General features: G+C 41.1%; 1 protein-coding gene across 1 annotated transcript in view; it reads left to right on the forward strand.

Annotated features, from left to right (window-relative positions):
- The window catches only part of LOC145344940 (exostosin-1-like), a 571,757-nt gene that overhangs the window by 439,701 nt on the left and 105,769 nt on the right, over positions 1–26,287 (forward strand). Inside the window, exons 5-6 of the mRNA XM_080192309.1 lie at positions 5,560–5,679; positions 14,697–14,829. Coding sequence (XP_080048435.1) covers positions 5,560–5,679; positions 14,697–14,829 — 253 coding nt within the window. The remainder of the gene's footprint in view (positions 1–5,559; positions 5,680–14,696; positions 14,830–26,287) is intronic.

The following is a 26,287-nucleotide window of genomic DNA, read 5'->3' on the forward strand; positions in this document are numbered from 1 at the left end:
AAACTGCTTTTTGATTGTGTGTTGGGGGTTTCACCTCTTTGGATCAACACTAGCAGCAACACTAGCTGTCTTCTCCTCAGCTCAGAGGGGCCGGATGCAAAGATCCAAAGAGGTGAAACCCCCAACACACAATCAAAAAGGAGTTTTCTCAGCATATCTGAGAATTAGCACCTCAGGAACTTCAGCATTCACAACAGCAATTGCTCCTTCATCGCAGACTAGGTAGACAGTTGATGCCAGAGGCCGTCAAAGTGACTATAAGTGGGTGACCACTCCTCGGTTCTCTGCCTTTCTACGGAGTTGTGTTCTCTCTTCTTCAAGGAAAGAAAGCAAAGTGCCTGGATGTGAAAATTGAGAAATGGATTGTGCAAAGAGGTTATAGTGACAATAATTTGGAGAGTGACATGAAGCATTGAGTATGGGATGGTACAAAGTGAAGGTGTGTTGGGTGTTTGTTGTTCAGGAGGGGAATGTGGGAAGAGGTCTAGAGAGGGAAATCAGTGGAGCTGTACGATGTATTATTCAAAAGAGTGCCATGCAACAGAATGCTCATAGTCTGATTGTAGGATGTGGCACCTGAAAGTGGGGTGCCATTCACTTTTCCTGCTTTCATTAGGTTATTGAACTTCTTGGTGCACAGTCTCCAGGTTGGATGGAATCACACCTCTCCTGCTCACTTTCTCAGCCAACCATCCATGCTTGCTTAGTTTTAAAGATTGATCTCTTCCAATCATCCACAGGAAACAGAACTTTATTTCAAGCCCTCCAGGAAATAAGTGACCTTGAGGTGTCGGGGGGGTGGAGGCAGTGAACAGCCTTTGTAGGTCTCCTCTCCATTCCGAGGGCATCTGAAACCTCAGGAAGGAATGTTTAATTCAGCTATTCTGATCTTTGCCAGTGTCCCTTTGATTAGAAATCCTTACTTTAACAGAGTGCAGGTCATCATTACTCTCACACTCTGTCATTGGTCAGGATCTGGAAGCTGGATGTTTATGCTGTGGCTCAGTTAAAGATCTGGTTACTGAATCAAAGAGGTTTTCAATCCACTGCTGGCCTTCCTGCAGTGAATGTGTACATTCCAGAAAGACTCTACCCCATGCATTAGTTTGCTCTAATTTTCTTGATTTCCTTTATTTCTAAAGACATAACACAGTGTTGTCTTCAAGGAAAATGATGTACGATCAGTTAAGTAAAGAGAAATTATGAACACAACTTTACAGAATTTGGTACTGTGACAGTAGGTCTTATATAGATGATGGATGATGATTCATACGTGTGCATGGTTAGGAGAAAAGCTAATAAGTGCTAGGATACCAAGACCAGCAAAATTCTGAACCCAGTGTTATGATTATCCAAATCTAACTACGCTTAAACTTGTTGTAATTCTGACTTTTAAAGGAAATAAGTAATTCATCTTGGAAAGTTATAGAGTCATCATCAGGTCTCCTGCCTTGTGTCACCATGGACTGATGTTTCATATTAAAACTTAGCTCAGTGAATCTTATTGAGTGTAGGAACTTAGTGTGTGATGTTTGTGCTCTTCTGATTTTAAACAACAAACACAGGCATTGAGCAGGATTTTACAGCCTTGCTTGTCCTGAAACCATAAAATCCCATCGAGGTCAACGGACCTTTCCATGGTCTGCCCCTCGCCCTCTCCGATTTCCGCGGTGGATGGGACAGTAAAATTCCAGCTCTGCTGGTGTCCATGTAAAATGCAAATTCCTAACACAAACACTTTTGTGCCATTGTTTGTGCTAAGTTCATAATCCAGCTGCACCAAACAAAACAATGGGGACAATGTAAGATGGTCAAAAGCTGGGAGATATCACATTGCATGTTTAGGCTAAAGCTATTAGGTAATTGCACAAAAGCAGAATGACACTGAAAGAATTTGGTATACTTGACTTGCACAAAAAAAGAAAAGACAGTCCAGTGTCTGGCATTGTTTTCAATGGCTTATTGCTACATGAGAGTTCAGCCTCATAAAGAGCATCTTTGTAGCCCTACTCATGGTTGAGGCAGGAAACTGAGGACTATGGAGCTGATCCTCAATTAAGTGTTGGTTTTAACACTAATGTTAAAGTTGATGGATCAGTGGATCCAATAATTCCTTCTCTATCAACAGGCGATTAGAATATTAACTATTTCTAACATATCAGCAGATGAGATGCAAACAGGAGTTTCCTAGTCACCCGATTGCTTGGTTGGTTTTGACATCTGCCTCCTCTTAAAATAAAGCTCCCTTGATGGTGCAGCAATTTAAGATGTAATACATTCACAATGTTTGACATTTGCCAGCAAACCATCTTTATGTCTGATTGGTATGGCTTGGAATTTAAAAACAAAATACCAATTGTCTTTTAAGGACTAAATAACTTGATTTGTATCTAGAACCCATCATTTGCAGCCTGGATAATCTATAAATCAAAATCTATAAATCTACCTGGAATTTGGAGTCAGTGAAGCTACAATCTCAATTTTGATGTTTAATAAGGAAAAGTAATTTCCTCATGAACTATTTCTGAAACATATTGACCTTGAGTACATTGTAATAATGTTATACCAGAGTCTTCCAAAAGTCATATCACCAACAAATGTACAGGATCATCATCTCTATACGTCCATTTTTTAAAGGCAAAACTCTTTTTTTTCCTCCAGTTCCTTTTGGGTCACTTCATTCGTGGCTTTGGAGGTAAATGGGCAACTTGCTCTTAAAGTACTTTGGCATCTTTTGACTGAGGGTTGCAAACACTTGTCCCTATTCAGCATAATCTCTCCTCATGTTGGTAGGCAGAATTAGCAACTCATTCCATTAAAAATAGCTGACGGTACTGGACCTTAAGGTAAGCTTACAATCCTATACCCTTGCCCATCACTAAGATGCCTACAGTGTATTTGCACCTCTGTACCATTGCCTTGCTTCAGTTCATCTGCTGTTGAAACCCTCATGCAAGCCTTTGTTATCTCCAGAAACAACTATTCTAATGCTCTCCTTGTCAGCGTTAACTCCCATAAATACTTCTGCCTACAACATAATCTGCATCAAGTTTTGATATTCTATCACCTACTGTGCTCACCAACCAACATTGGCTCTTAGTCCAGCAATGTCCAATTTTAAAATTCTCATTCTTATGTTCAAATCAGTACGTGGCATTATGTCTCCCTATCTCTATGATCTGTACAACCTTCCATGATGGCTGCATTCCTGAAGATAGATCAAGAAGAGTGAAGAGGAATAAAGCACAATGCTCACAATCTGAGGATATCATTCGTGACTTTGGTTTGGGCCAGTGCAGTTTGGTGGCTGGGGTGGAAATTTGATTGGAGAAGTTGAAAGATGGGAATGGGTAGGATTTGATTGATTTGATTTATTATTGTCACATGTATTGGTATACAGGAGGTAGCAATATGCTGAAAAACTTTAGACAGAAATAGGAGTTCAGAGATGGGGTGGTAGTTTGTAATGTCTAATTGGGTCAGCACTGAATTATTTGAAGAAGGGTTAATGATGGCAGATTCAAGAGGAAGATTGACAGTGCCTGAAAATATCAATATCAGCTAGCATGAGGGCCAGGAAGAAATGTTGGGTGTTTACCAGTTTAGTGGGGAAAGAGTTATGTGAACAGAAGGTGGGTTTTGTGAACAGGATAAGCTGATGTCATGAGATAAGAAAGGAGAGGAGCTGGGAAAAGATTCTGGTTCATAGCTAGGGCAGAAGGGAACAGAGGTTGGAATGTTGTTGGGTGGGGAAAGGGAACAGAGGCATGGGGCAGAGACATTGAATGAATGATCTCTAATATTAATGATAAATAAATTCTTGAGCTCCTTGCACTTCTGTTGCAAGTTAAGCTCCCTGGGGGAGGGGAGAAGAGTTAACCAGATGGTTAGTGATGCAAAAGAAAATTATATTCACATTCTGGGATGACCCTAGAGTAGCAAGCAAAGATCAACAGAGCCTGGTAATATTGTATGTGTTCCAGCCATAATGAAAAACTTAAATCAGTTGTGTGGTATAAGATAGTAAGCCACATTGAAAAACTCATTTAAATTGTGGGAAAAAGGCAAAGGGCACATGGAGTCAAACCAAAAAATAGTAATATTAGAACCAATGATGGGAGGCGCTCATTGTTCATCCATACAGTACCAACACTTTAAATCAACATGTGGGCCCAAAGCTAAAGACAAAACTCCAGGAATCATTTAAGAAACAATTAGGTGCAGCCAAGAAGTATACAGTGTGCTCTGGATTGGTGAATTAAAGGTCCTGAATTACCACCTTCATCTGTAAGCATGTGAAGAGACAGCATGATGATTACTAGTGCTTATAGTTACTCCTAGCAGGAGATCTACTGTTGTGGTACATGTCACACTCCCCTGTCTTGCACCATCCTGACACATCCATGGTAGCTTGTCTGCAATCACTATGTGACGTCTGTCATCTAAGTATGCTGAGGTTGATCCCTCTTTCTGCTGTCTTCCTCTTTGCCCTCTAGAAGAGATCTCTGTGGCTTTTCAGCTCTGTTCAAATGACCAAAATACTGACATTTTCTGTTGTGGCTGTCTCTTTTTAGAGTGTTTTCGTTCTTGCAATTTCAATCAACTCTTCTTATCACCTGCATTTGGAATTTTAAACATACATCTTGGCATTCACATTTCAAAGGCTTCTGTTTGCTTCCACAGATCTTTACTTATCATCCAGGATTCTGAGACATACAGGTAGCATCATATGAGTTTTTTTTCTTGTTACAAGCTTGAGTTTTCTTGTTGTTAACACATCTTTCATCTTCACAAAATTATCTTGGGTTATCTCTATCCTTCATCTCACTTTGGTATTGCATGTAACATCTTCTGTTATTTGCCCTAAGTGACAAACAGTGATTTTAGCACATTTAAAAAGACAGAGAGAAGAGTGTAGGATATCATTTAAGATTTGTAGAGAATAGGAATAGTTCAGCTACTGCTAGGATAGAAAAAGGCAATAAAAGCAAGTGAGAAAGAGATGTTTTAGGCGTGACTAAAAGGAGATGATGTGCACCTTTTTAATCTTTAAAAACAAACCAAACACTAACTGTCACTAGCAAACACAAAAGATAGCCAGATAAAATGATACTTCCATGATCCCAGAGACGCTATCATATTTATGTTGCATCTAAAGCATTTTTGGTATTGTCTTCGAATCCCTACTGTGCAGAAGGAGGCCAATCAACCCATCGAGCCTGCACCAACAACAATCCCACCCCAGATCCTGTCCTGGTAACCCCATGTATTTACTCTCCTAATTCCCACAACACTAAGAGGCAATTTAGCATGGCCAATCAACCTAACCCATACATCTTTGGACTGTGGGATGAAACCAGAACACCCAAGAAAACCCACGCAGACATGGGGGAGAATGTGCAAAGTCCACACAGTCACCCAAGCCAGGAATTAAACCTGGGTCCCTGGCGTTGTGAAGCAACAGCGCTAGCCATTGTGCCACCCCAATCCAGAATAGTATTATTCTTTGCAACGTTCATTTAATTCTCCTGTTCTCTCTCTGTGATTTTTTTTTTGCAGATTCCGTCAATAACTAGATCGATACACCATGAGAAGATATTGGCACTTAGGCAACAAACACAATTCCTTTGGGATGCTTATTTTTCTTCTGCAGAGAAGATAGTATTAACAACTTTAGAGGTGAGTGGATCGACTTAAGTACTTTGAATTAATTTGTTGCAGTTTTGGCTTCTTTTGCGCAGTTCCACCACTCAATGACCTGCCCAGAAGCTTCCATAAATGAACTGTGATCCCTATTATCTGGGATCTGTATCTTCACTTTTTTTGCCATGCAGTGTGTGTGGACACAGTAGTTAACAGTTATCCCAAGGGTTTGACTGTTACTAGATTAAAGATACACACACACATATCAGAACAGTGGAAAATACTGCACCAAAACCACATTTTTCAACAAGCTAAAACTGATCAGATTTATTTATAAAACCAGGTATAGTTATAAAAAAAACACCAACCCATCTCCAGTAGTGAGAGCAGTCTTTTGGAATTAAACCAGGTTTTTATAAAGAAAACAAAATGTTTCTTTTCCAATATTAGTGAACAGAATTTTCTGCAGGACCTCTGGACCCCTCCAGTCAAGTCTTCAATGTGTGCTCCAAAGGCAAAACTCCACACTACAAACGCAAACTGTGAGATGTACCTCAGGCTAACTCCTGAGACTGTTGCTGTTTTGTAGAGGGAATTTGTGTAGGGCAGTCTTTTCATGCCTTATAGTAATAGAATGTTTTCTTTTGTTCATCCCTCCAGTTCAGAAATTTCACTTGAAAGGTGAGAATGATAAACTTTCTCTTCATAAAATTGTACAGCACAAAATGTCTCTGCCAACTCTTTGAAAGGGATGCCCAGTTAGTCCATTTGTATGTAGCCTTTTCCTCATTGCTCTGAAAACTTTTCCTCTTCAAATCTTGATCCAATTATTTTATCAGATTATTCTTCAGACTTCAAAGGACAGAATAATCGGATCATAAATCCTACTTTTATTTGCTTAATTTCTTTGAAGAAGACAAGCAAGTTCATTTTGGTGACATTACGCAACAGAAATAAAATGCAGTAACTTCTGCATAGTACTTTGTTACTGTTATCAAAGCTGTTAGTAAGTTCCACCGTATAACCACAATGAAACCACATTTGAGTCTGATATTACTGAAATTCATACAAAACTAATCTTTTTCTGAATTGAATGACTGGCATCATCTCATTAGCACCGCCAAAACATAAGCCTTGATATTACACTTATCATTTAAATCAAGTTATTTTGAATTAACAAAGATGACTGAAACACTATTTTAAGTGAGAGAAAATACAACTATCTCGTTAACCTGTTCTATAGTAGAATCTAAATGGTATATTTAAGATCAAATTCACACAGATTTCACAATCTGTATTATCAAGACATTGGTTTCAGTCGCATACATCTTGAATAATTGATATTTTTATTTTTTCTAGTATTTTACATGGCTGTTAAATAAATAGCGTCCAAAGTGTGTCTTCCAGTTTTTGTTATTCAATTAACAAATAGTTGTAAACAAATAACAGTGGCTCCCTAACATTGTATTCAGTGGATTTTTGTGCAATACAGTCACAAATGTCACAAAACATATTATTTCAGTTTATTATCTAGTCTCTCATTGTTTTGCCTAACACGGTTTCCACACAACATTTTTACACTTATCTTGCTTCTACATATATGATTAGTATCATAAAGTATCCTTTTAAGTAGCTGTAAGATAAAGGGGAGGCGGTTTAGAACGGAGTTGAGGAGGAACTTCTTCACTCAAAGGGTGGTGAATCTCTGGAATTCTCTGCCCGTTGAAGTGGTGGAGGCTGCCTCGCTAAATATTTTTAAGAAGCGGGTTGATGGGTTTTTGATAAGAGAAGGGATTAAGGGTTATGGGGAGAGGGCGGGAAAGTGGAACTGAGCCACGACAGATCAGCCATGATCTTATTGAATGGCGGGGCAGGCTCGAAGGGCTAGATGGCCTACTCCTGCTCCTATTTCTTATGTTCTTATGTTCTTATGTATTTAGAAATAAAATTCTTCTTTGCTATATGCTTTTTCCATATTTTACCCCTAGCTGAGAACTACTTTTGAGCCAGTTGTTCAAATAAGAATAATTGCATGTTTTAAATTACCTTACAAAAATCCTTGCATATAGCCCTAAGATTTTCCTGAATAATTTGAACTTCACGATGAATTGAATAAATTGAGAAAAGAATTTTTTTTAGGCCACTTTGTGAGGGGTGCAAACATTTTTCGTTGTATATTATCTGTCGATTCAATATGATTTCCGAAAAGCACTTGACTGATTTTAAGTAAAGAAATAATGAAATGATTGTCCAATTTTAGATGGAATTGACAAATAGCAGTTTGCTACAACCTTGATGCTATTTGCTGAGCTACAGTGATAGAGTTTAAAGAGTGATAGACTGACAAGAAGATTACATATCACATCCAAGGTCAGAAGATTGCCTAATCCCATAATGTCACAGGGCTTGAGAGAATGCTCTTTGCCACTCATTTCTGGATAGATTAATTGATGCCCTTGCCAAAGTAATGTTATTTGTGAAGAACAGACACAGTATGACTTCTGTCACAATTATTTTCTTCTATTTAGGCTTAAGGCAGGAATACTTCACAAAAGCATTTGAATTAACCAAAATAAAGTTTTCAACCCATTTGCAAATTATTACTTATTGTAGTGACCCCCCACCCCTCCCCTTACCCCTCTTCTTCCCCCACTTCTTCTCCCCACCCCCCACCCCACCATCCGACCTCTGTGGTGTTGCAAACAGATACTGAGGATCAAGTAATGGGAAGGTGTCAACAGGATAAAAGGGCAGGAAAATAGTGGTATAGATAAATAAAAAAAGAGCAAATGGCAGATTGAAGGAGGCAAAGACGGAGGAGGGAAAAAGAGACAGAGAGGGGAGAGTGGTTGGTGAAAGGAGACGGATGAAGGAGAAAGAGGAGGAGGATAAATGATGCAGGCAGTAGAAAGGAGAAAAAGTGTGGTGGCAATGGATGTGGGATGTGGAGGAGACGTTGGATGTGGGATGTGAAAAGGACAAGTTGGAAAGGAAGAAAGAGATCGGATCAGCAAGAGATGGAGGAGAGAGGGTGTTAGGGAAGGGGATGGACAAATAGACGGATTGTAGCAATTTCTGTTGGGACTAGACAGCTTGTTGCTTTGAATCCTTTGCTACCTGAGGCATGAAGATTTTTTTCTCGTATAGCCAGACCTTTTAGTTGAGTCAGTGATGAAATGGAGTTGGAGGCGGGATATGATAGGAGGCTATAGGATTTTGATTTTGATTTGGTTTGATTTTTTATCCCTCATGGTCCCCCCATGCCAACACTATAGTTAAGAAAACCCACCAACGCCTCTACTTCCTCGGAGGACAAAAGAAATTTGGCATGTCAGCTATGACTCTCACCAACTTTTACAGGTGCAACATAGAAAGCATTCTTTCTGGTTATATCACAGCTTGGTACGGCTCCTGTTCTGCCAAAGACCGCAAGGAACTACAAAAGGTCATGAATGTAGCCCAATCCATCATGCAAACCAGCCTCCCATCCATTGACTCTATCTACACTTCCTACTGCCTTGGCAAAGCAGCCAGCATGATTAAGGACCCCACGCACCCTGGACGTTCTCTTTTCCACCTTCTTCTGTCAGGAAAAAGATACAAAAATCTGAGGTCACGTACCAGCTGACTCAAGAACAGCTTCTTCCATGCTGCTGTCAGACTTTTGAATGGACTTACCTTGCATTAAGTTGATCTTTCTGTACACCCTAGCTATGACTGTAAAACTACATTCTGCACTCTCTCGTTTCCTTCTCTATAACAATATGTTTTGACTGTATAGTGTGCAAGAAACAATACTTTTCACTGTATGTTAATACATGTGACAATAATCAATCAAATCAAATCCACCATTGCTGGCTGCACCTTTAGTTATCTCGGCCCCTAACTCAATGATTCCTTCTCTATGTCTCTCTTCCTCACTACCTCACTTTGCTCCTTTAAGGCACTCTTTAAAACCTATCTCTTTGATCAAAGTTTAGTCATCTGATCTAATATCTCCTTTTGTAGCTCGGTGTCATACTTTGTTTTATAATCTTCCTGTGTCATGCCTTGGAACATTTCAGTACACGAAAGGCACTCAATAAATATAAATTGTTGTGTGATGAAAGAAGCAGAGGTATACATTATCATGTACCAAAACTCCCTTCTATTTTCAAGAGGCTGGAAACATCAGAGGCCTGGTCAGAACAGGAGCCAAAGAAACATTTTAAATATATGAGCCGAAAGCATTGCCAACTATAAATACTGGTAAAAGTATTCATTAAAGCTAATTAATTGAAGTGGTTTCCAATATGGCACCAATTTAGAGCTGAGAGAAGGAATATACACTGCTCCACAAGTGTCACCCAGTGGTCAGAGTTTGCAATGCCATGTTACAACTGTTCAGAAATTCATAAAGAAAACATGATTGGACAGGTATCAGCAAGTGTTAACGCAATTAATATGGAGAAACGCATAATCAGTATTGACACAGATCTGTTAAATGAAGGCGCATATACAGTTTGTATTATTGATATATATATTTTAAAGCAAGCTTGCTTTTTAAAGGTTGTAAGGTTATTCATTTTCAAAAATAAACATTATGGAATGTGGAGAACAAAGTAAGGGTGGTACTTCTGTTTCAATGTAATCGTTGTTCTGATGACATTCATGGAATAAATTTGCTGATCTTGCGCTCAGAGGAGTGCTGATTGTAGATTCAGCACCACACTGTCATAGCCCCATCTCTGACCTATATTTCAAGCATGGCTCCCTGTTGGAGTATTGAATCAGTGAATTTATTCTTGCATAATAGTAGCTGTGGGGAAACCTTTTTCAATCATTCAGTAAATTATGAAAATGTCACAGTAGTGAAGTCACTGGGTTAGCAATCCAGAGGCCCATGTTAATGCTCTGGGAATTCGAGTTCAAATCTCACCATGGCAGCTGCTGAAATTTGAATTCAATTAATGAACCTGGACATAAACTAAAAGCTAGTCTCGGCAATAGTGACCATGAAAACATTGTCATTAAAAACCCGCCTGATTTACTAATGCCTGTAGGGAAGGAAATCTGCAGTTCTGCCTAAATGCCCTCTGAAGCCACTCAGTTGTATCAAACCGCAATGAAGTCTAAAGGGAATAAAACCTGATAGACCACTTGGTATTAACCTAGGTACCGCAAATGATAATGGCAAACCTAGTCCATCAACCCTCTGCAAAGTTCTCCTCCCTGTTAACCTTCAAAAGTCCTCCTTAGTAACATCTGTGGGCTTGTGCCAAAATTGGGTGAACTATCTCATGGACTAGTTGAGCAACAGCCTGACATAGTCATAATCATGGATCATATTTTACAGACAATATCCCAGATACTAACATGGTGTATAGAGTCAGCAATGAGTTGCCCTGAGAGTCCTCAACATTAACTCTGGACCCTTGAAGTCTCATGCTATCAGGTAAAACATGAGCAAAGAAAGCTCCTACTGGTTACCACCTCACGCTCCCTCCCCCTTCAGCTGGTGAATCCATGTTGAACATCAGCTGGACAAAGCATTGAGAGTGGCAAGGGCATAGAATGTATTTTGGGTGGGGGACTTCATTGTCCATCACCAAAAGTGACTCGGTAGCAGCAATGTAGGCAGAGCTAGCCGAGTCCTAAAGGACATAGTTGCTAGTTTAGGTCCGCGGAAGGTGTTGACGGAACCAAAAAGAGACAAGTGTCCTCCTTGACTTCATCTCACCAATCTACCTGTTGCAAAAGCATCTGTCCATGACAGTATCAGTAGAAGTAAGCACCACCAAATGCTTGTGGATACAGAGGGTGGGATTTTCTGGCCCCATTCACCCCAAGGATGGAAAATCCCATCTGAGGTCAACAGACCTTTGCATGGTCAGAGTGCTGCCCAGTACGATTCCTATGGTGGGCAGGATGGAAAATTTTGGCCAAAGCCTCTGTTTACGCATTGAGGATACCTTCCATTGTGTTGTGTGCCACAACCACTGTGCTAAATTCAATTCCCAGACTTCAAACAGATCTAGCAACTCAAATTGGACATTCATGAGGCACTGTGGCCATCAGCAGCAGCAGAATAGTACACAACTGCAATCCTTAACTCCAAGGCCCGGCATATCCTGATTCTACCATTACCATTGAGCAGGGGGATTAACCCTGGTTCAATGAAGAGTGTAGAAGAGTGCACCAGGAGCAGTGTATCCTAAAAATGAAGCGTCAACCTCGTGAAGCCACAACATAGAACTATTCCATGCGATAGAGTAAGCAATCACACAACCAATGGATCAGATGTAAGCTCTGTAGTCCTGACACATCTAGTAATGAATGGTGGTGGTTGATTAAATGAACTTAAAATTAATTAATGTGAAGGAAGCGCCATAAATATCCCCATCCTCGATGATGGGGCAACCCAGCCTATCAGTGCAAAAGATAAAGCTGAAACAACAAGTGCCAAGGAAATGATTCTTCTCCGAAGATCCCCAGCATCACAGATGCTTTCGTCAATTCTATTCATTCCATGTGATATCGAGGAATGACTGAAGAATACTGTAAAGCTATGGGCCCTGCCAACATTTTGGCAACAGTGCTGAAGACTTGTGCTCCAGAATGCTGATGGCCCAGCTGTCCCAGCACAGTTACAACACAGGCACCTACTTCGAAATGTGGAAAATTACCCAGGTATGTCCTCCCCACATACAGCAGGACTAATCCAACCCAGCCAATTACCACCCTGTCAGTCTAATCCCAATCATCAGCAAAGTAATGAAAGGTGCTTCATTACTTTGCGTCAACACCTTCCGTGGACCTAATGTAGCAACTATGTCCTTTAGGACTCGGCTAGCTCTGCCTACATTGCTGCTACCGAGTCACCCTTGGTGATGGCCAATGAAGTCCCCCACCCAAAGTTCATTCTATGCCCTTGCCACTCTCAATACTTTGTCCAGTTGATGTTCAACATGGATTCACCAGCTGAAGGGGGAGGGAACGTGAGGTGGTAACCACCGACACTGCTATCAAACGGTTTTAACCCAGCATAACATGCACACCCACACTTAGTTGGCCTTGGCAGAACCCAAACTAACTCTTGACCTCATCGCAGCATTGGTCCAAACATGAACAAAAGACTGCACTCAAGAGATAAGCTGAGAGTGACATTGACATCAATGCAGCATTTAGCTAAGCATAGCATTAGGGAGCCCTAACAAAACTAGAATCAGTGTAAATTAGGGGGAAAACTCTCTGCTGGTTGGAGTCACACCTAGCACAAAGGAAAATGATTGTAGTTGTTGGAGGTCAATCATCTCAGCCCCAAGGCTTGGGAGTTCTACAGGGTTGTGTCGGGGGCCTAACTATGTTTAGCTGCTTCATCAATGACCATTCCTCCATTTAACATCAGAAATGGGGATGTCCACAGATGATGCACAATGTCCACCAGTTGTGACTCCTCAGAGATTGAAGCAGTCCGTTCCAATGTGCAGCAAGACCTGGACTACATTCAGGCACCGACTTATAAATATCAAGTAACATTCTTACCACACATGTCCAATCATCTATCCTTGATATTCAATGACATTATCATTGCTGAATCCCCCACTATCGATATCCTGGGGATTACTGTTACCCACAGACTGTATTGGACTAACCATGTAAATACTGTGGCTACCAGAGCAGGTCAGAGGCTGGAAACTTTATGGCAAGTAACTCACCTCCTGACTCGCCAAAGCTTGTTCACAATTTATAAGGTGCAAGTCAGGACTTTCCACTTGCCTGGATGAGTGCAGCTCCTACAACACCCAAGACAAAGCAGCCTGCTTGATTGGCACCCCATCCCCAATTTAAACATTTACTCCCTGCACCACTCACACACAGTGGCAGGTGTGTGTACCATCTACAAAATGCACTGCAACAACTCACCAAAGACGCGTTCAACAGCACCTTGCAAGCCTTCAACCTCTACCACCTGGAAGAACAAAGGTAGAAGATACAGGGTAACACGACCACCTGCACCTTCCAAGTCATATACCACCCTGACTTGGAATTATATTGCCATCCTTGACTGCTGCTGAGTCAAAATCCTAGAACTCCCTCCCTAACAGCACTGTACGTTACCTGCACTTCATGGACTGCACTGGTTCAAGAAGGCTGCTTACTGCCATCTTCTCGAGGGCAACTGGATGGGCAATAAATGCTGGTCTAGTCAGTGATGTCTAAATCTGATTAAAGAATTTTTAAAAACTATGAATGGAATTTACAGCCACACTTTTGGATTGAAACAGTATCCATGACAATAGTATTGAATATATTAGCATATCCATTTGAATTTTTTTGTTTATTAGAACATAGAATATAGAACAGTACAACACAGTACAGACCCTTTAGCCCTCGATGTTGTGCCGAGCCATATCTGAGCCCAAGATCAAGCTATCCTTCTCCCTATCATTCTGGTGTGCTCCATGTACCTATCTAATAACCGCTTGAAAGTCCCTAAAGTGTCCGACTCCACTATCACAGCAGGCAGTGAATTCCACACCCCAGCCATTCTCTGAGTAAAGATATTGTTGAAACTGTGCCATTAACTTGATAATGTTAAACTGCCAGTCACTTTGTACAAAGTTAAAACACAGCTACTTCTACATATTTGATAACTGCAAGTAATTTGATAAAATAAACATTGCAAAATTTAATTGCAGTTGATCGGAGGTCTTGCAAAAAGTTGTAAGTTTTTTAATTCTTTTTAAGTAAGTCATAATTGCAATGAGAAATAGTTCCTGCACGAAGTACACCACTGTCACTGACACTAGAAGATATTTTAATTTTAATAGCAAAACATAACTGCAAGTATGAGTCTCAGTTCATCTCTTGAGCTACTTCAGTGGAATAAATTGTGTTCCTAACTAAGCAGCTGTGTTCCTTTGAGAGTCCAGTCTCCCCTCTCTAACAATATCTCATACTTGTAGCATGGAAGAAGGGTGAGCATTGTAGTTTTTTAGCAATTTGTGCAAAGTTTATATCAAATTGTACAATGAAAATCAAACTGAATAACACTTTATTATTTTCCACAGATTATACACGATAGGATATATTCACATATAGCAAGAAATATGTTCATATGGAATAAACCACCAGGTGGACTTTACATATTACCACAGTATTCAACAAATTTAGCTGCTCTTCCTTTTTATTATTTAAGTTTGGGTGAGTACTGTAATTTTAGATGTGTATTTTTGATGTAGAATGTATTTTATTGATTTACATTTTCTGAAGTGTTAAATAATCATAATGTCAGATTACTGGGGCAATATTGGCATAGTGATAATGATACTGGAATAGTACTCCAGAGGCCAAGGCTAATGCTGTGTAGACATGGATTCAAGGTCCACAAGACAGCTGGTGAAAATTAATTCAATTAATTAATAAATACAATTAATAAAAGTATAGAATTAAGCAAGTTTGTCTCTGTAATTAGTCTCAAGGGGGCATGGTGGTAAAGTGGTTAGCACTGCTGCCTCACAGCTCCAGGGTTCTGGATATGATTCCTGCCTTGGGTCACTGTCTGTGTGGAGTTTGCGCGTTTTCTCCATGTCAACATGCATTTCCTCCTGATGCTCCAGTTTCCTCCCGCAGTTCAAAGATGTGCAGGTTGGGTGGATTAGCCATGCTAAATTGCCCCTTAGTGTCCTAGAGTGTGTAGGTTAGAGGGATTAGTGGCGTAAACGATTGGGATTACAGGGATAAGGGCTGAGTGGGATTATTGTTGATGCAGACTCGATGGGCCGAATGGCCTCCTTCTGCACTGTAGAGTTTCTATAATTCTAATGGTGACCATGAAATTATAAGAAATAGGAGCAGGAGTAGGCCATCCAGCCCTTCGAGCCTGCCCCGCCATTCAATAAGATCATGGCTGATCTGTCGCTGCTCAGTTACACTTTCCCGCCCTCTCCCCATAACCCTTAATCCCCTCTCCTATCAAAAACCCATCAACCCGCGTCTTAAAAATATTTAGCGAGGCAGCCTCCACCACTTCAACGGGCAGAGAATTCCAGAGATTCACCACCCTTTGAGTGAAGAAGTTTCTCCTCGACTCCGTTCTAAACCGCCCCCCTTTTATCTTGAGGCTGTGCCCCCTAGTCATAATTATCATAATTATCATAATTTATCCATAAAATAAACCCATCTGCTTCACTAATGCTCTTCAGGGAAGAAAATATGCCATTGTTAGCTGCTCTGGGCTTTACGTGACTTCAAACCCACAGCCACACGCCTTCTGAAATGGCCTAGCATGCCATTCAGTTGTACCAAAAATATCCAAAAGGAATGAAATCTGATTGACCACCCAGCATCAACTTAGACACCGGAAAGAACAATAGCACATGCAGATCTGTTGAGCGTGCAAAGCCCTCCTCCTTGTGCTAAAATTAGATTTACTTTGCAGCCAATGTTCCAGACTCCACAATCACCATTCCCACAGACAGGACAGGCCCACCAGAGGCAGTGGGTGGCACAGTGATATACTGTTGGAAGGACATTGGCCTGGGTGTGTTCAGCATTGACTCCCAGACCCTATTAGGTCTCATGACATCAGATCAAACATGAGCAACAAAATCTCCTGCTGATTATCACTTACTTCCCTCCCTCAACTGATTAATCGATTCCCCTACACGCTAAACATTACTTGGAAAAAGCACGGGTCTTGGCAAGTGAACACAATGTTTCCTGGGTGGGGAGCTCAATGCCTCCCACAAGAGTGACTCGGTAGCATCAGCCATGTCTAATCTGACAAAGACAGTCATTGGGAAAATGTTCAAGTCAGTTATGAAGGATATAATAGCAGAGCATTTGGAGATGCATAATATAATCAAGCAGAATCAGCATGGGTTCATGAAGTGGAAATTATACCTGAAAAACTTATTAGAATTATTTTTGTTGGTTACGAGCACGATAGATAAAGGGGAACGGTAGATGTAACATACTTGGAATTCCAAAAAGCAGTCAATAAGGTATCGCACAGAATGGCAACCTACAACTAGTAGAGTGCTGCAGAGATCAGTGCTGGGCCACAATTATTGCAATATATATTAATGACCTGAACGAGGGAAGTAAATGTACTGTTGCCAAGTTTGTGGATGACACAAAAATAGATGAGAAGTGGCGAGGATGATGTGCTGGACAGGATTTTCTGGCCGTTCCCATTGATGGGATCATCTAGTCCCTCCAGTGGCAATTCCTGCATCATGGGTTCCCCAGTGGTGGAGGATGGAAAAAATCAGAAACTCCAGTGACAGCAGCGGAACCAGAAGATCCCACCGCCAGCCAATGATGGGCTGCCTCGCCATTACAAAACATGTGTCCAGAGTGGAGGGGGGAGATCAGGAACCAACATTGATAAACAAGGATTGGGATGATCAGATATGGAATTTGATGTGGGATGCAATATTGCCTGCAGATGCAATTCCAGTACACACAGCCCAGAGCTTCTCAGAGACATTCCTTCTCATAAAAACCCTACAGTCCAGAAAGAGACCATTCAGCCCATCGAGTCTGTACCAACCACAAACCCCCCCAGGCCCTACACCCATATCCCTATATATATATTTTACCCACTAATCCCTCTAACCTACACATCTCAGGACAGTAAGGGGCAATTTTAGCATGGCCAATTAACCTAACCTGCACATCTTTGGAGTGTGGGAGGAAACCGGAGCGCCCGGTGGAAACCCACGCAGACACGAGGAGAATGTGCAAACTCCACACAGACAGTGACCCAAGCCGGGAATCGTACCCAGGTCCCTGGAGCTGTGAAGCAGCAGTGCTAACCACTGTGCTATCGTGCCGCCCAGCTGCTTGAGCAGCTCCAGCTGACAACTCTTCCTGCACCTGTGGTTGTCCTGCTGGGAAGCATTCTGGAATTTCCATATGGCACAGGATATACATTGAGTGCATTCTGGGGTATCATCCAGATCTCAAGAGTGAATGAAGATGGGCTGAATATGGGCTGAAAGAAATGGCGGAGGTGATAGTGGATGCCTTGGTGGTTATTTTCCAAACGTCGCTGGATTCCGGGGAAGTGCCGGATGATTGGAAAACGGCTAATGTTACGCCGTTGTTTAAGAAGGGTCCAAGGAAAAAGGCGGGGAATTATAGGCCGGTTAGTTTAACGTCTGTGGTAGGTAAAATGTTAGAATCTGTCATTAAGGAGAAAATTGCGAGGCATCTTGAAGGGAATTGCTTGATAGAGCAGACGCAGCACGGTTTCATTAAAGGGAAGTCGTGTCTGACAAATTTACTGGAGTTCTATGAGGATGTGTCTAGGACGGTGGATAGAGGAGAGCCGGTGGATGTGGTCTTTCTAGATTTTCAGAAGGCGTTTGACAAAGTGCCTCACAAGAGGTTATTGCAGAAGGTCGAGGGACATGGAGTTGGGGGTAGGGTGTTAGCGTGGATAGAGGATTGGTTGTCAAATAGGAGGCAGAGAGTGGGGGTCAACGGGTGCTATTCGGATTGGCGGTTGGTGACTAGTGGAGTGCCCCAGGGGTCGGTGCTGGGGCCTCAGCTTTTTACCATTTATATAGATGATCTGGAGGAGGGAACCGAGTGTAGAGTGTCAAAATTTGCTGATGACACCAAGATTGGGGGAACGGCAAATTGTGCAGAGGGTGTGGAAAGTCTGCAGAAGGATCTAGATAGGCTGGGCGAATGGGCCAGGAAATGGCAAATGGAATTTAATGTTGGCAAGTGTGAGGTGGTCCACTTTGGTAGGAAGAATGGTAGGAAGGACTATTACTTACGGGGCGAAAAACTGCAGCAGGCGACGGTGCAGAGGGACCTCGGGGTCCTTGTGCATGAGTCGCAAAAACCCAGCTTGCAGGTGCAGCAGGTGGTCAGGAAGGCGAATGGGATGCTGGCCTTCATAGCGAAGGGGATTGAATATAAAAGTAGGGAGGTCTTGCTGCAGCTGTATAGGGCATTGGTGAGGCCGCAACTGGAGTACTGTGTGCATTTTTGGGCGCCGCACCTGCGCAAAGATATTTTGGCCTTGGAGGGAGTGCAGAGGAGGTTTACTAGGCTGATACCGGAGTTGAGGGGGTTGAGCTATGAGGAGAGGCTGAATAAACTGGACTTGTACTCGTTAGAGTTTAGAAGAATGAGAGGAGATCTCATTGAGACGTATAAGATGATGAATGGGATGGATAGGATAGAGGTGGAAAGACTCTTCCCGCTCAAAAAAGACAATAGGACTAGGGGGCACAGCCTCAAGATAAAGAGGGGGGCGGTTTAGAACGGAGTTGAGGAGGAACTTATTCACTCAAAGGGTGGTGAATCTCTGGAATTCTCTGCCCGTTGAAGTGGTGGAGGCTGCCTCGCTAAATATTTTTAAGATGCGGGTTGATGGGTTTTTGATAGGAGAGGGGATTAAGGGTTATGGGGAGAGGGCGGGAAAGTGGAACTGAGCAGCGACAGATCAGCCATGATCTTATTGAATGGCGGGGCAGGCTCGAAGGGCTGGATGGCCTACTCCTGCTCCTATTTCTTATGTTCTTATGTTCTTATGAATAGCCTTTTTTTGAATTTGTTCATGTGATGTCACTGTCTGGGCCAGCATTTATTCCTGTGGATCTGGGTCACATGTAAGCCAGGCCAGGTAAGGGTGATAGATTTCCTTTTCTAAAGGGGATTAGTGAAGCAGATGGGATTTTATGACAATCGAATAATGGTTTCATGGTCATCATTAAACTTTGATTTCCAGCTTTTTATTGAATTCAAGTTTCAACATCTGACATAGTTGGATTTGAACCCAAGTTCCAAGACCATTACCCTTGATCTCTTGATTACTAGTCCAGTGACAATACCACTGCCTCCCCCTTCTTGTCATCAAGCCTAAAAAAAAATTCACTTGGGTTTTCACTTCTTCAAAGAAGATGAGGTCAGTCAGCAGTATCTTCCCTTTCTAAGTTAATATTCACTGTTAATCACACGATCATTGTTGTACGAATCACACACCGAATAATATAATTCATTTAAGATTAATGTGCCTGAGTTATTTGTGTCTATGTTGTCACATTTTCAAAATATGGGTACCACATTAGTCTGTTTTCAATCTTCTGGCATTTCCCCAGTGTCCGATGGTCCCTCCTAATGGTAGCCAGTATTTTGCAAATCTCCTCCCTGGTCTTTTTCAAAACTCTTAGGTAAATACTATATTTCCCTGGGGATTAATTTATTTCCAACCCAGTTCACCCCTCTAGCTTTTCTGTCTGTTATTGATTTTATTTGGGGATAACTGTTGAGGGAGAGTAGGCTGCTTATGTTTTGGTTCAGAATACATAAGAATAATTATTGTCTTGTGTTCATCCTCAGTTTTCAGCTGATTTCTATCTTTTCTGATTTCCACCCTTTTTCTGACTGCTCTCTTGCTGTTTTATTATTGAAAGTTTTTTTACTGTTTCTCACAGCATCAGCTGCTTGCATTTTACACATCTGTCTACGACTCTAAGCTCCTTTCATAAATGATTTGCTTCAATTTCTTGTGTGCATCCTAATGCACCCTTTTTCCCTGTACAGGCTATTTTTCCTCTTATGCCTGATTTTACGATCTATTTAGGATTGCATTTACAGCACTATAGCTTTGAATGAAGAAAAGAATAATCAAAATTCCACAAGGTTTTAATGCAATTTAGAGAAAATAATTCCCCCAAAAAATAAAGTATATCTCTACATTAAAAAGCTGGTCCGTGTGTGCTCTTCTTTTCCTCACGGTCTCATTTGGTAGGCTTTACCATGTGTCAGGTCCTGGGTACTGATGTAGAAACATATTTCATTATCTTATGCCTTTTGTAATTTTATGGTGCATATCTTCTGTAGTTTTATAGTAAATAATACTTGAAGTGAACGTAATGTTCTTGCTGTCAAGTCCTATTCAAATTATTATTTATTGTAAAATTTTGGCAGATCCAACATTTGATGCTATATGTACCATGGTGAAACACACAGCTGTTTCAGCAGCTGGGAGTCTGACAGGTAGCAGCATCTGCTGCCACCATTTTGGAGACTTAAAGCGATAATTTAAATAATCATATAATTGAGAATATTTTTTGGTCCAAACCTTACTATTTAATTATTTATGTTGTTAGCTTATTGTCATTTTAAAGATTATAGCACTGAATTATGCCTTAGAAGAATGAGGGGAGATCTCATTGAGATGTATAAGATGATGAATGGGATGGATAGGATAGAGGTGGAGAGACTCTTCCCGCTCAAAAAAGACAGTAGGACTAGGGGGCACAGCCTCAAGATAAAGGGGGGGCGGTTTAGAACGGAGTTGAGGAGGAACTTCTTCACTCAAAGGGTGGTGAGTCTCTGGAATTCTCTGCCCGTTGAAGTGGTGGAGGCTGCCTCGCTAAATATTTTTAAGACGCGGGTTGATGGGTTTTTGATAAGAGAGGGGATTAAGGGTTATGGGGAGAGGGCGGGAAAGTGGAACTGAGCCACGACAGATCAGCCATGATCTTATTGAATGGCGGGGCAGGCTCGAAGGGCTAGATGGCCTACTCCTGCTCCTATTTCTTATGTTCTTATGTTCTTTGTCTTCTCCCCGGCTCTGCGTATAGTGGGTAGTATCCCTGCCTACCACATGGGAGACCAGGGTTCAATTCCCCCAGGGGGAGTATAATCTATGTTTGGGGCAGCACGATGGCACAATGGTTAGCACTGCTGCCTCACAGCGCCAGGGACACAGGTTTGCTTCCCAGCTTGGGTCACTGTCTGTGCGGAGTCCACGTGTTCACACCGTGTCTGCTTGGGTTTCCTCCGGGTACTCCAGTTTCCTCCCACAGTCCAAAAATGTGCAGGTTAGGTGGATTGACCGTGTTAAATTCTACCTAAACAGGCACCAGAGTGTGGCAACTAGAGGATTTTCACAGTAACTTCAGTGTTACTGCAGTGTTAATGTAAGTCTACTTGTGACACTAATAAATAAACTTTTGATGGCTATTGTTTGCAATTAATTCACCATCACCAATGTTCCCCACCCCAGAGCTGTGCAGTGGTGCAGCAACCCAAAGGTTCCCACTCAGGATAAGAACAAGTTGACCCTTTAAGTTGCAGAACATACATGGCTGTGCAAAAAATTTTAAAGGCCCCATGCACCTAAGTGAATAAGTGTACTTTACAGAAATATCCGAGGGAACATTGACCTTGACTTTTTAAAATGTTGATGTAGAAATTTTCCACATGTGGTTAAAATATGTAGAACCTCATGCCATCTTCATTTCAAAAGCAAATCAAATCAAAATGATTTACGAACCACAAATGTGAGGGAAAGAATATTTGTCAATCATTCATTTTCATTGGAGAGAAATTGGATAACAATGTCTAAGTTCACATGGTAAGGAGAAACGGATGCATAATAATTATCCCCATTTCTCTGAGCTAGAGCTGACTATTAAATCATAGCATTGTTGCTGTTAACTTGGTCAGGTTATGTCAATCATAATGCAAAATAGCATTTTGTTTGCTATTATAGATTCTACTTGTGCCAGAGTTATTCTGCTTAAAAATTGGTTATTTTGTAGAGATCTACCAAATTTAAGGGATGGTTTGCACAGCCAAGGAGTCCAAAATGAAATCATGAATGACTTCATGATATGAACATATTATGGAAACATTTTGATGAGATTACAGCAGTTTCTGAAAGACATTGAAGATTTGATTTTTCGGCTCTCCCAGGGCACCACCATGTCTTGGATTTTCTGCTAGAAGTGATGGGGATGTTGAATGTATGCACCCTAATGAATGAATGATGGCTCTGTTCAAATAATATAACAAAACAGTGCAATATTTGTGCAATGCATTTCCTGTCTTTAACAGCATTGTATAATTGCATGCTAAGAGAGCCAATAAATTGCAGCGTAGTGTTGTTTTAATAAGAAGGATCTAAATCGCTCCCACCTCAATGATTTGTTGCATTCTAATTAACTGTTGGCTGATCATTTACACTTCATCTATTGAGGAAATTCATATTCTCACAATTAATGGTTTCTTCAGTCCCTTGGCAGCTGTCAGCCACACGCAGACACCCTTGCTCAGTCACTCACATTTAGAAACCCAAACTGAGTCACCCATGCTGTGTTGCCCGCATTGAATTGCGTACATTCAGGACCACACTCACTCATCCATCTTCAGCAGCTGCATGCTGTGTTGGGGATGAGGTGGCTAACTGTCCACAAGCAGCAGTTGAGGTCCTTCAGAAGTCTATTAAGGCTCTTTGCCTGTCCTGGCTAGGACTTCTCAGTCATTATGTGGGTCCCTGTAGTGGTCAAATATGGTAAGAAGTCTGACAACACCAGGTTTAAGTCCGACCGATTTATTTGATAGTAAACTCACAAGTTTTTGGGGTTTGTCCCTTCGTCAGGCCAGAACTCTCCATTCACCTGACGAAGGGACAAACTGCAAAAGCTTGTGAGTTTACTATCAAATAAATCGGTTGGACTTAAACCTGGTGTTGTCAGACTTCTTACTGTGTTTACCCCAGTCCAACACTGGCATCTCCACATCATGGTCAAATATGGCCAGTGAGAAAAAGCAGCCTCCTGGCCACAGAGTGAGTGGACAGTATTCTAGAGACATTTTAAGAACAACACTCCCACCCCCTCTGAGGCAGCACTTGCTTCACATCTAACATCTCTAGTCCTGGCAATATCCTCTTAAATTTCCTCTGTAACCTCGTTAGTACATGCACATCCTTCCTATAATGGCCTATCTATGCAATTCTAATATACTCCCTGATTTGTTTTATATGCCTCAGTTAATAAAGGAAAGCCTTCCTATGCTCTCTTAACCACCTTATCTGCCTGTCCTGCTACCTTCAAGGATCTGTGGACATGCACTTAAGTTTCCTCTATTCCTCTACATTTCTCAATATCTGACCATTTGTTGTGTAATTCTTTGCCTTGTTTATCTCCTCAAACGCATTACCTCATACTTTTCTGGATCAAATTCAATCTGCCACTTGTCTGCCTCTGTATACAGCTTTTTTTCTCATAATCATCAATTATGATGATTGATCAATTCTTGTAATATTTGCAAACTTCCTAACCATGCCCTCGTACTTCAGCCTAAATTATTAATATATATCACGAAAAATAAGGGACCCAGTATGGAGCCCTGCAAAACCCACAGGAGCCTTCCAGTCACAAAAACACCTGACACCCATAACCCAGGGACTAGTAGTCCAGAGGCCTAAGCTAATACTCTGGAAGTATCACAGGAGCTGGTGGAATTTAAACTCAATTAATAAAATCTAGAATTGAAAGTTAGTAATGGTAACTATGAAGCTATTGTCAATTGTAACAGCCCATCTGGTCCATGAGTGTTCTTTAGGTGAGGAATCTTCCCTCCTTACCTAGTCTGGCCTACGTGTGATTCCAGACCCACAGCAATGTGTTTGATTCTTAACTGTCCTCTGCAATGGTCTTGCAAGCCATTCCTTTCAAGGGCAATTAGGGGTGGGCAATAAGTTTTGGTCTTGCCAGTGATGCCCACACAGAAACATAGTAACATAAACCTAGAAAATAGAAGCAAGAATAAGGCATTTGGCCCTTCAAGCCTGCTCTGCCATTCATTTTGGTCATGGCTGATTATCAAATTCAGTATCCTGATCCTGCCTTCCCCCATATCCCTTGATCCATTTAGTCCCAAGAACTGTAAAAACATGCCATTGAAAAATCTTAAAAAGCCTTTACTCTGTCTCAGAACCAATTCTGGATCCACTTTTTCTTGGATCAATCAGTTATATGGGGCCTTGTCAAAAGTCTGCTAAATCCAAGTGGACTACAGCAAATCAACTGCCTCTATCAATGCTTCTTGTTATCTCCTCAAAAATGAAATGACATTATTCAGACACAACCTTCCTTTAAGCAATCCAAGTTGACTATCTTCGATTCATCCATGTCTTTCTAAACGATGACCTGAAAATCCTTTTAAATTAATCAATATATGTTGAGAAGGGGAATTTAGGCTGATAAAGGAATATCTTTGTTGTGCAGGCAGGCAAGTCAGGGAATGGAATTAATATTTCTTAAAACAGGAGGTCATGGTAAGAGTGTGTTTGGGATGGTTATGGGGTGGTCCATGACACAATAGTTCTTACGTAGATTCTGGATGAAGTGCTATTGATGGGCTAAGTGATGTTTTCTAACTCTGGGCTTTAAATTATAAGAATCCTCACCGTCAACAAAATATCTTGCATCCCACAAACACATAGCAGCAAAATGTGGCTAGCGATCCTGTGATGCATCCCACAGCATGCAAGGCATCTCAAAGACAGGCAAGAACTCAGAAAATCACTGCCTTACATGTTGTTAATTTTATCTCTTTATTCATCTATCTGCTCCGATGCCTGTATGATTGAAAGGGTAGAAGGTATTGATTGCATTTTAAAATTGCTGGTGTTTTAAAATCTAATTTTGATTGTCAAGTGTATGGTCAAATTGTAAGCCTAAGTCTCTTTGAGCCTTTTATTGCCATTGATGTAGTGCAGCTAAAATTGCCTCTAGCGCACAGTCATGCTTCTGAAAGAAGAAGAATGTCCTGTTAATCTGTTAGGAGTTATATTTGTCTGACCATCCATTGTGTGGTTGAGAGTGAGGTCACTCACAGGTTTTATGTAGGTTAATATTGGAACATGTAAATTTAATCTCCTCACTTGTTAAGAAAGAGCATCTGACTTGACATTTTCAATTTCAATAACCTGTTTTTTGTGATATTTTGAAGATTATGTTGCTCTGCATTTTAAGCTATCAGTCTGTTCAGTGTTTCTCCAATGAATATACACCAACACAATTAGAAAGAAAACAGATGCAGTGCAATCACTACAGCAGATTATATTTAAAAAAACTGCATGATTGCTCCACATTTAAAGTAACCATTGAACACAAGATCATAAATACCACACAAGAGAAACTGAATCCTTGCCAGAATAAGCCAATTTTGAGATGAAAATTGGACTTGATTAAACTCAGCATGAATTGAGTGTTTGGGTGGGGGGGGGTGGCGACGAGGTGCCACAACAAATCAGCGCACTGTTTATTCACCTCTGGATCATATTTAGCCTAGGTCAATTTATGTGTTCCAAGCATCGATGTTTCTGGGCTCTGTGTGAGAGCTTCATTAACATGGAAGCATCTCACACCAATACCCTTCCTAGTTGATTTTATGTATTCACCTCTCTCACATGGCTAGAAATCCAGTAATCTTGATACCGAGGGTGATGGTAGGGATTGTCCTGGCTCCATCTTCACAACCTGCAATACTAGTTCAGGAGGAACCAATAAAACACCACTCAGTTAAAGCCTGGTTAAATCAGAAAAGTGATCCCAGGTATTTCCTACATCACAACAGTGATTACACTTCAAAAATACATCAGTAGCCATAAAGTGCTTTGAGATGTCTGGTGGCCATGAAAAGCACTTAAGTAAATGCATGTCTTCCTTTTCTTTTTTCAGATTTTGGCCAAATTTTCAAGTTTTTTTTCCCTTTCCTAATCATTAGCCACCAAAGGAAAACTGTCAACGAGATGAAATGATTAAATTTTATAACCATGTGTTTAACTTTTATTCTTAGTGACACTTCCTTTTTACATTTTATGTCATGTTTCCTC

Source organism: Carcharhinus amblyrhynchos, chromosome 7 (assembly GCF_965287045.1).
Source record: "Carcharhinus amblyrhynchos chromosome 7, sCarAmb.v2.hapA, whole genome shotgun sequence".
Classification (NCBI taxonomy): Eukaryota; Metazoa; Chordata; class Chondrichthyes; order Carcharhiniformes; family Carcharhinidae; genus Carcharhinus; species Carcharhinus amblyrhynchos.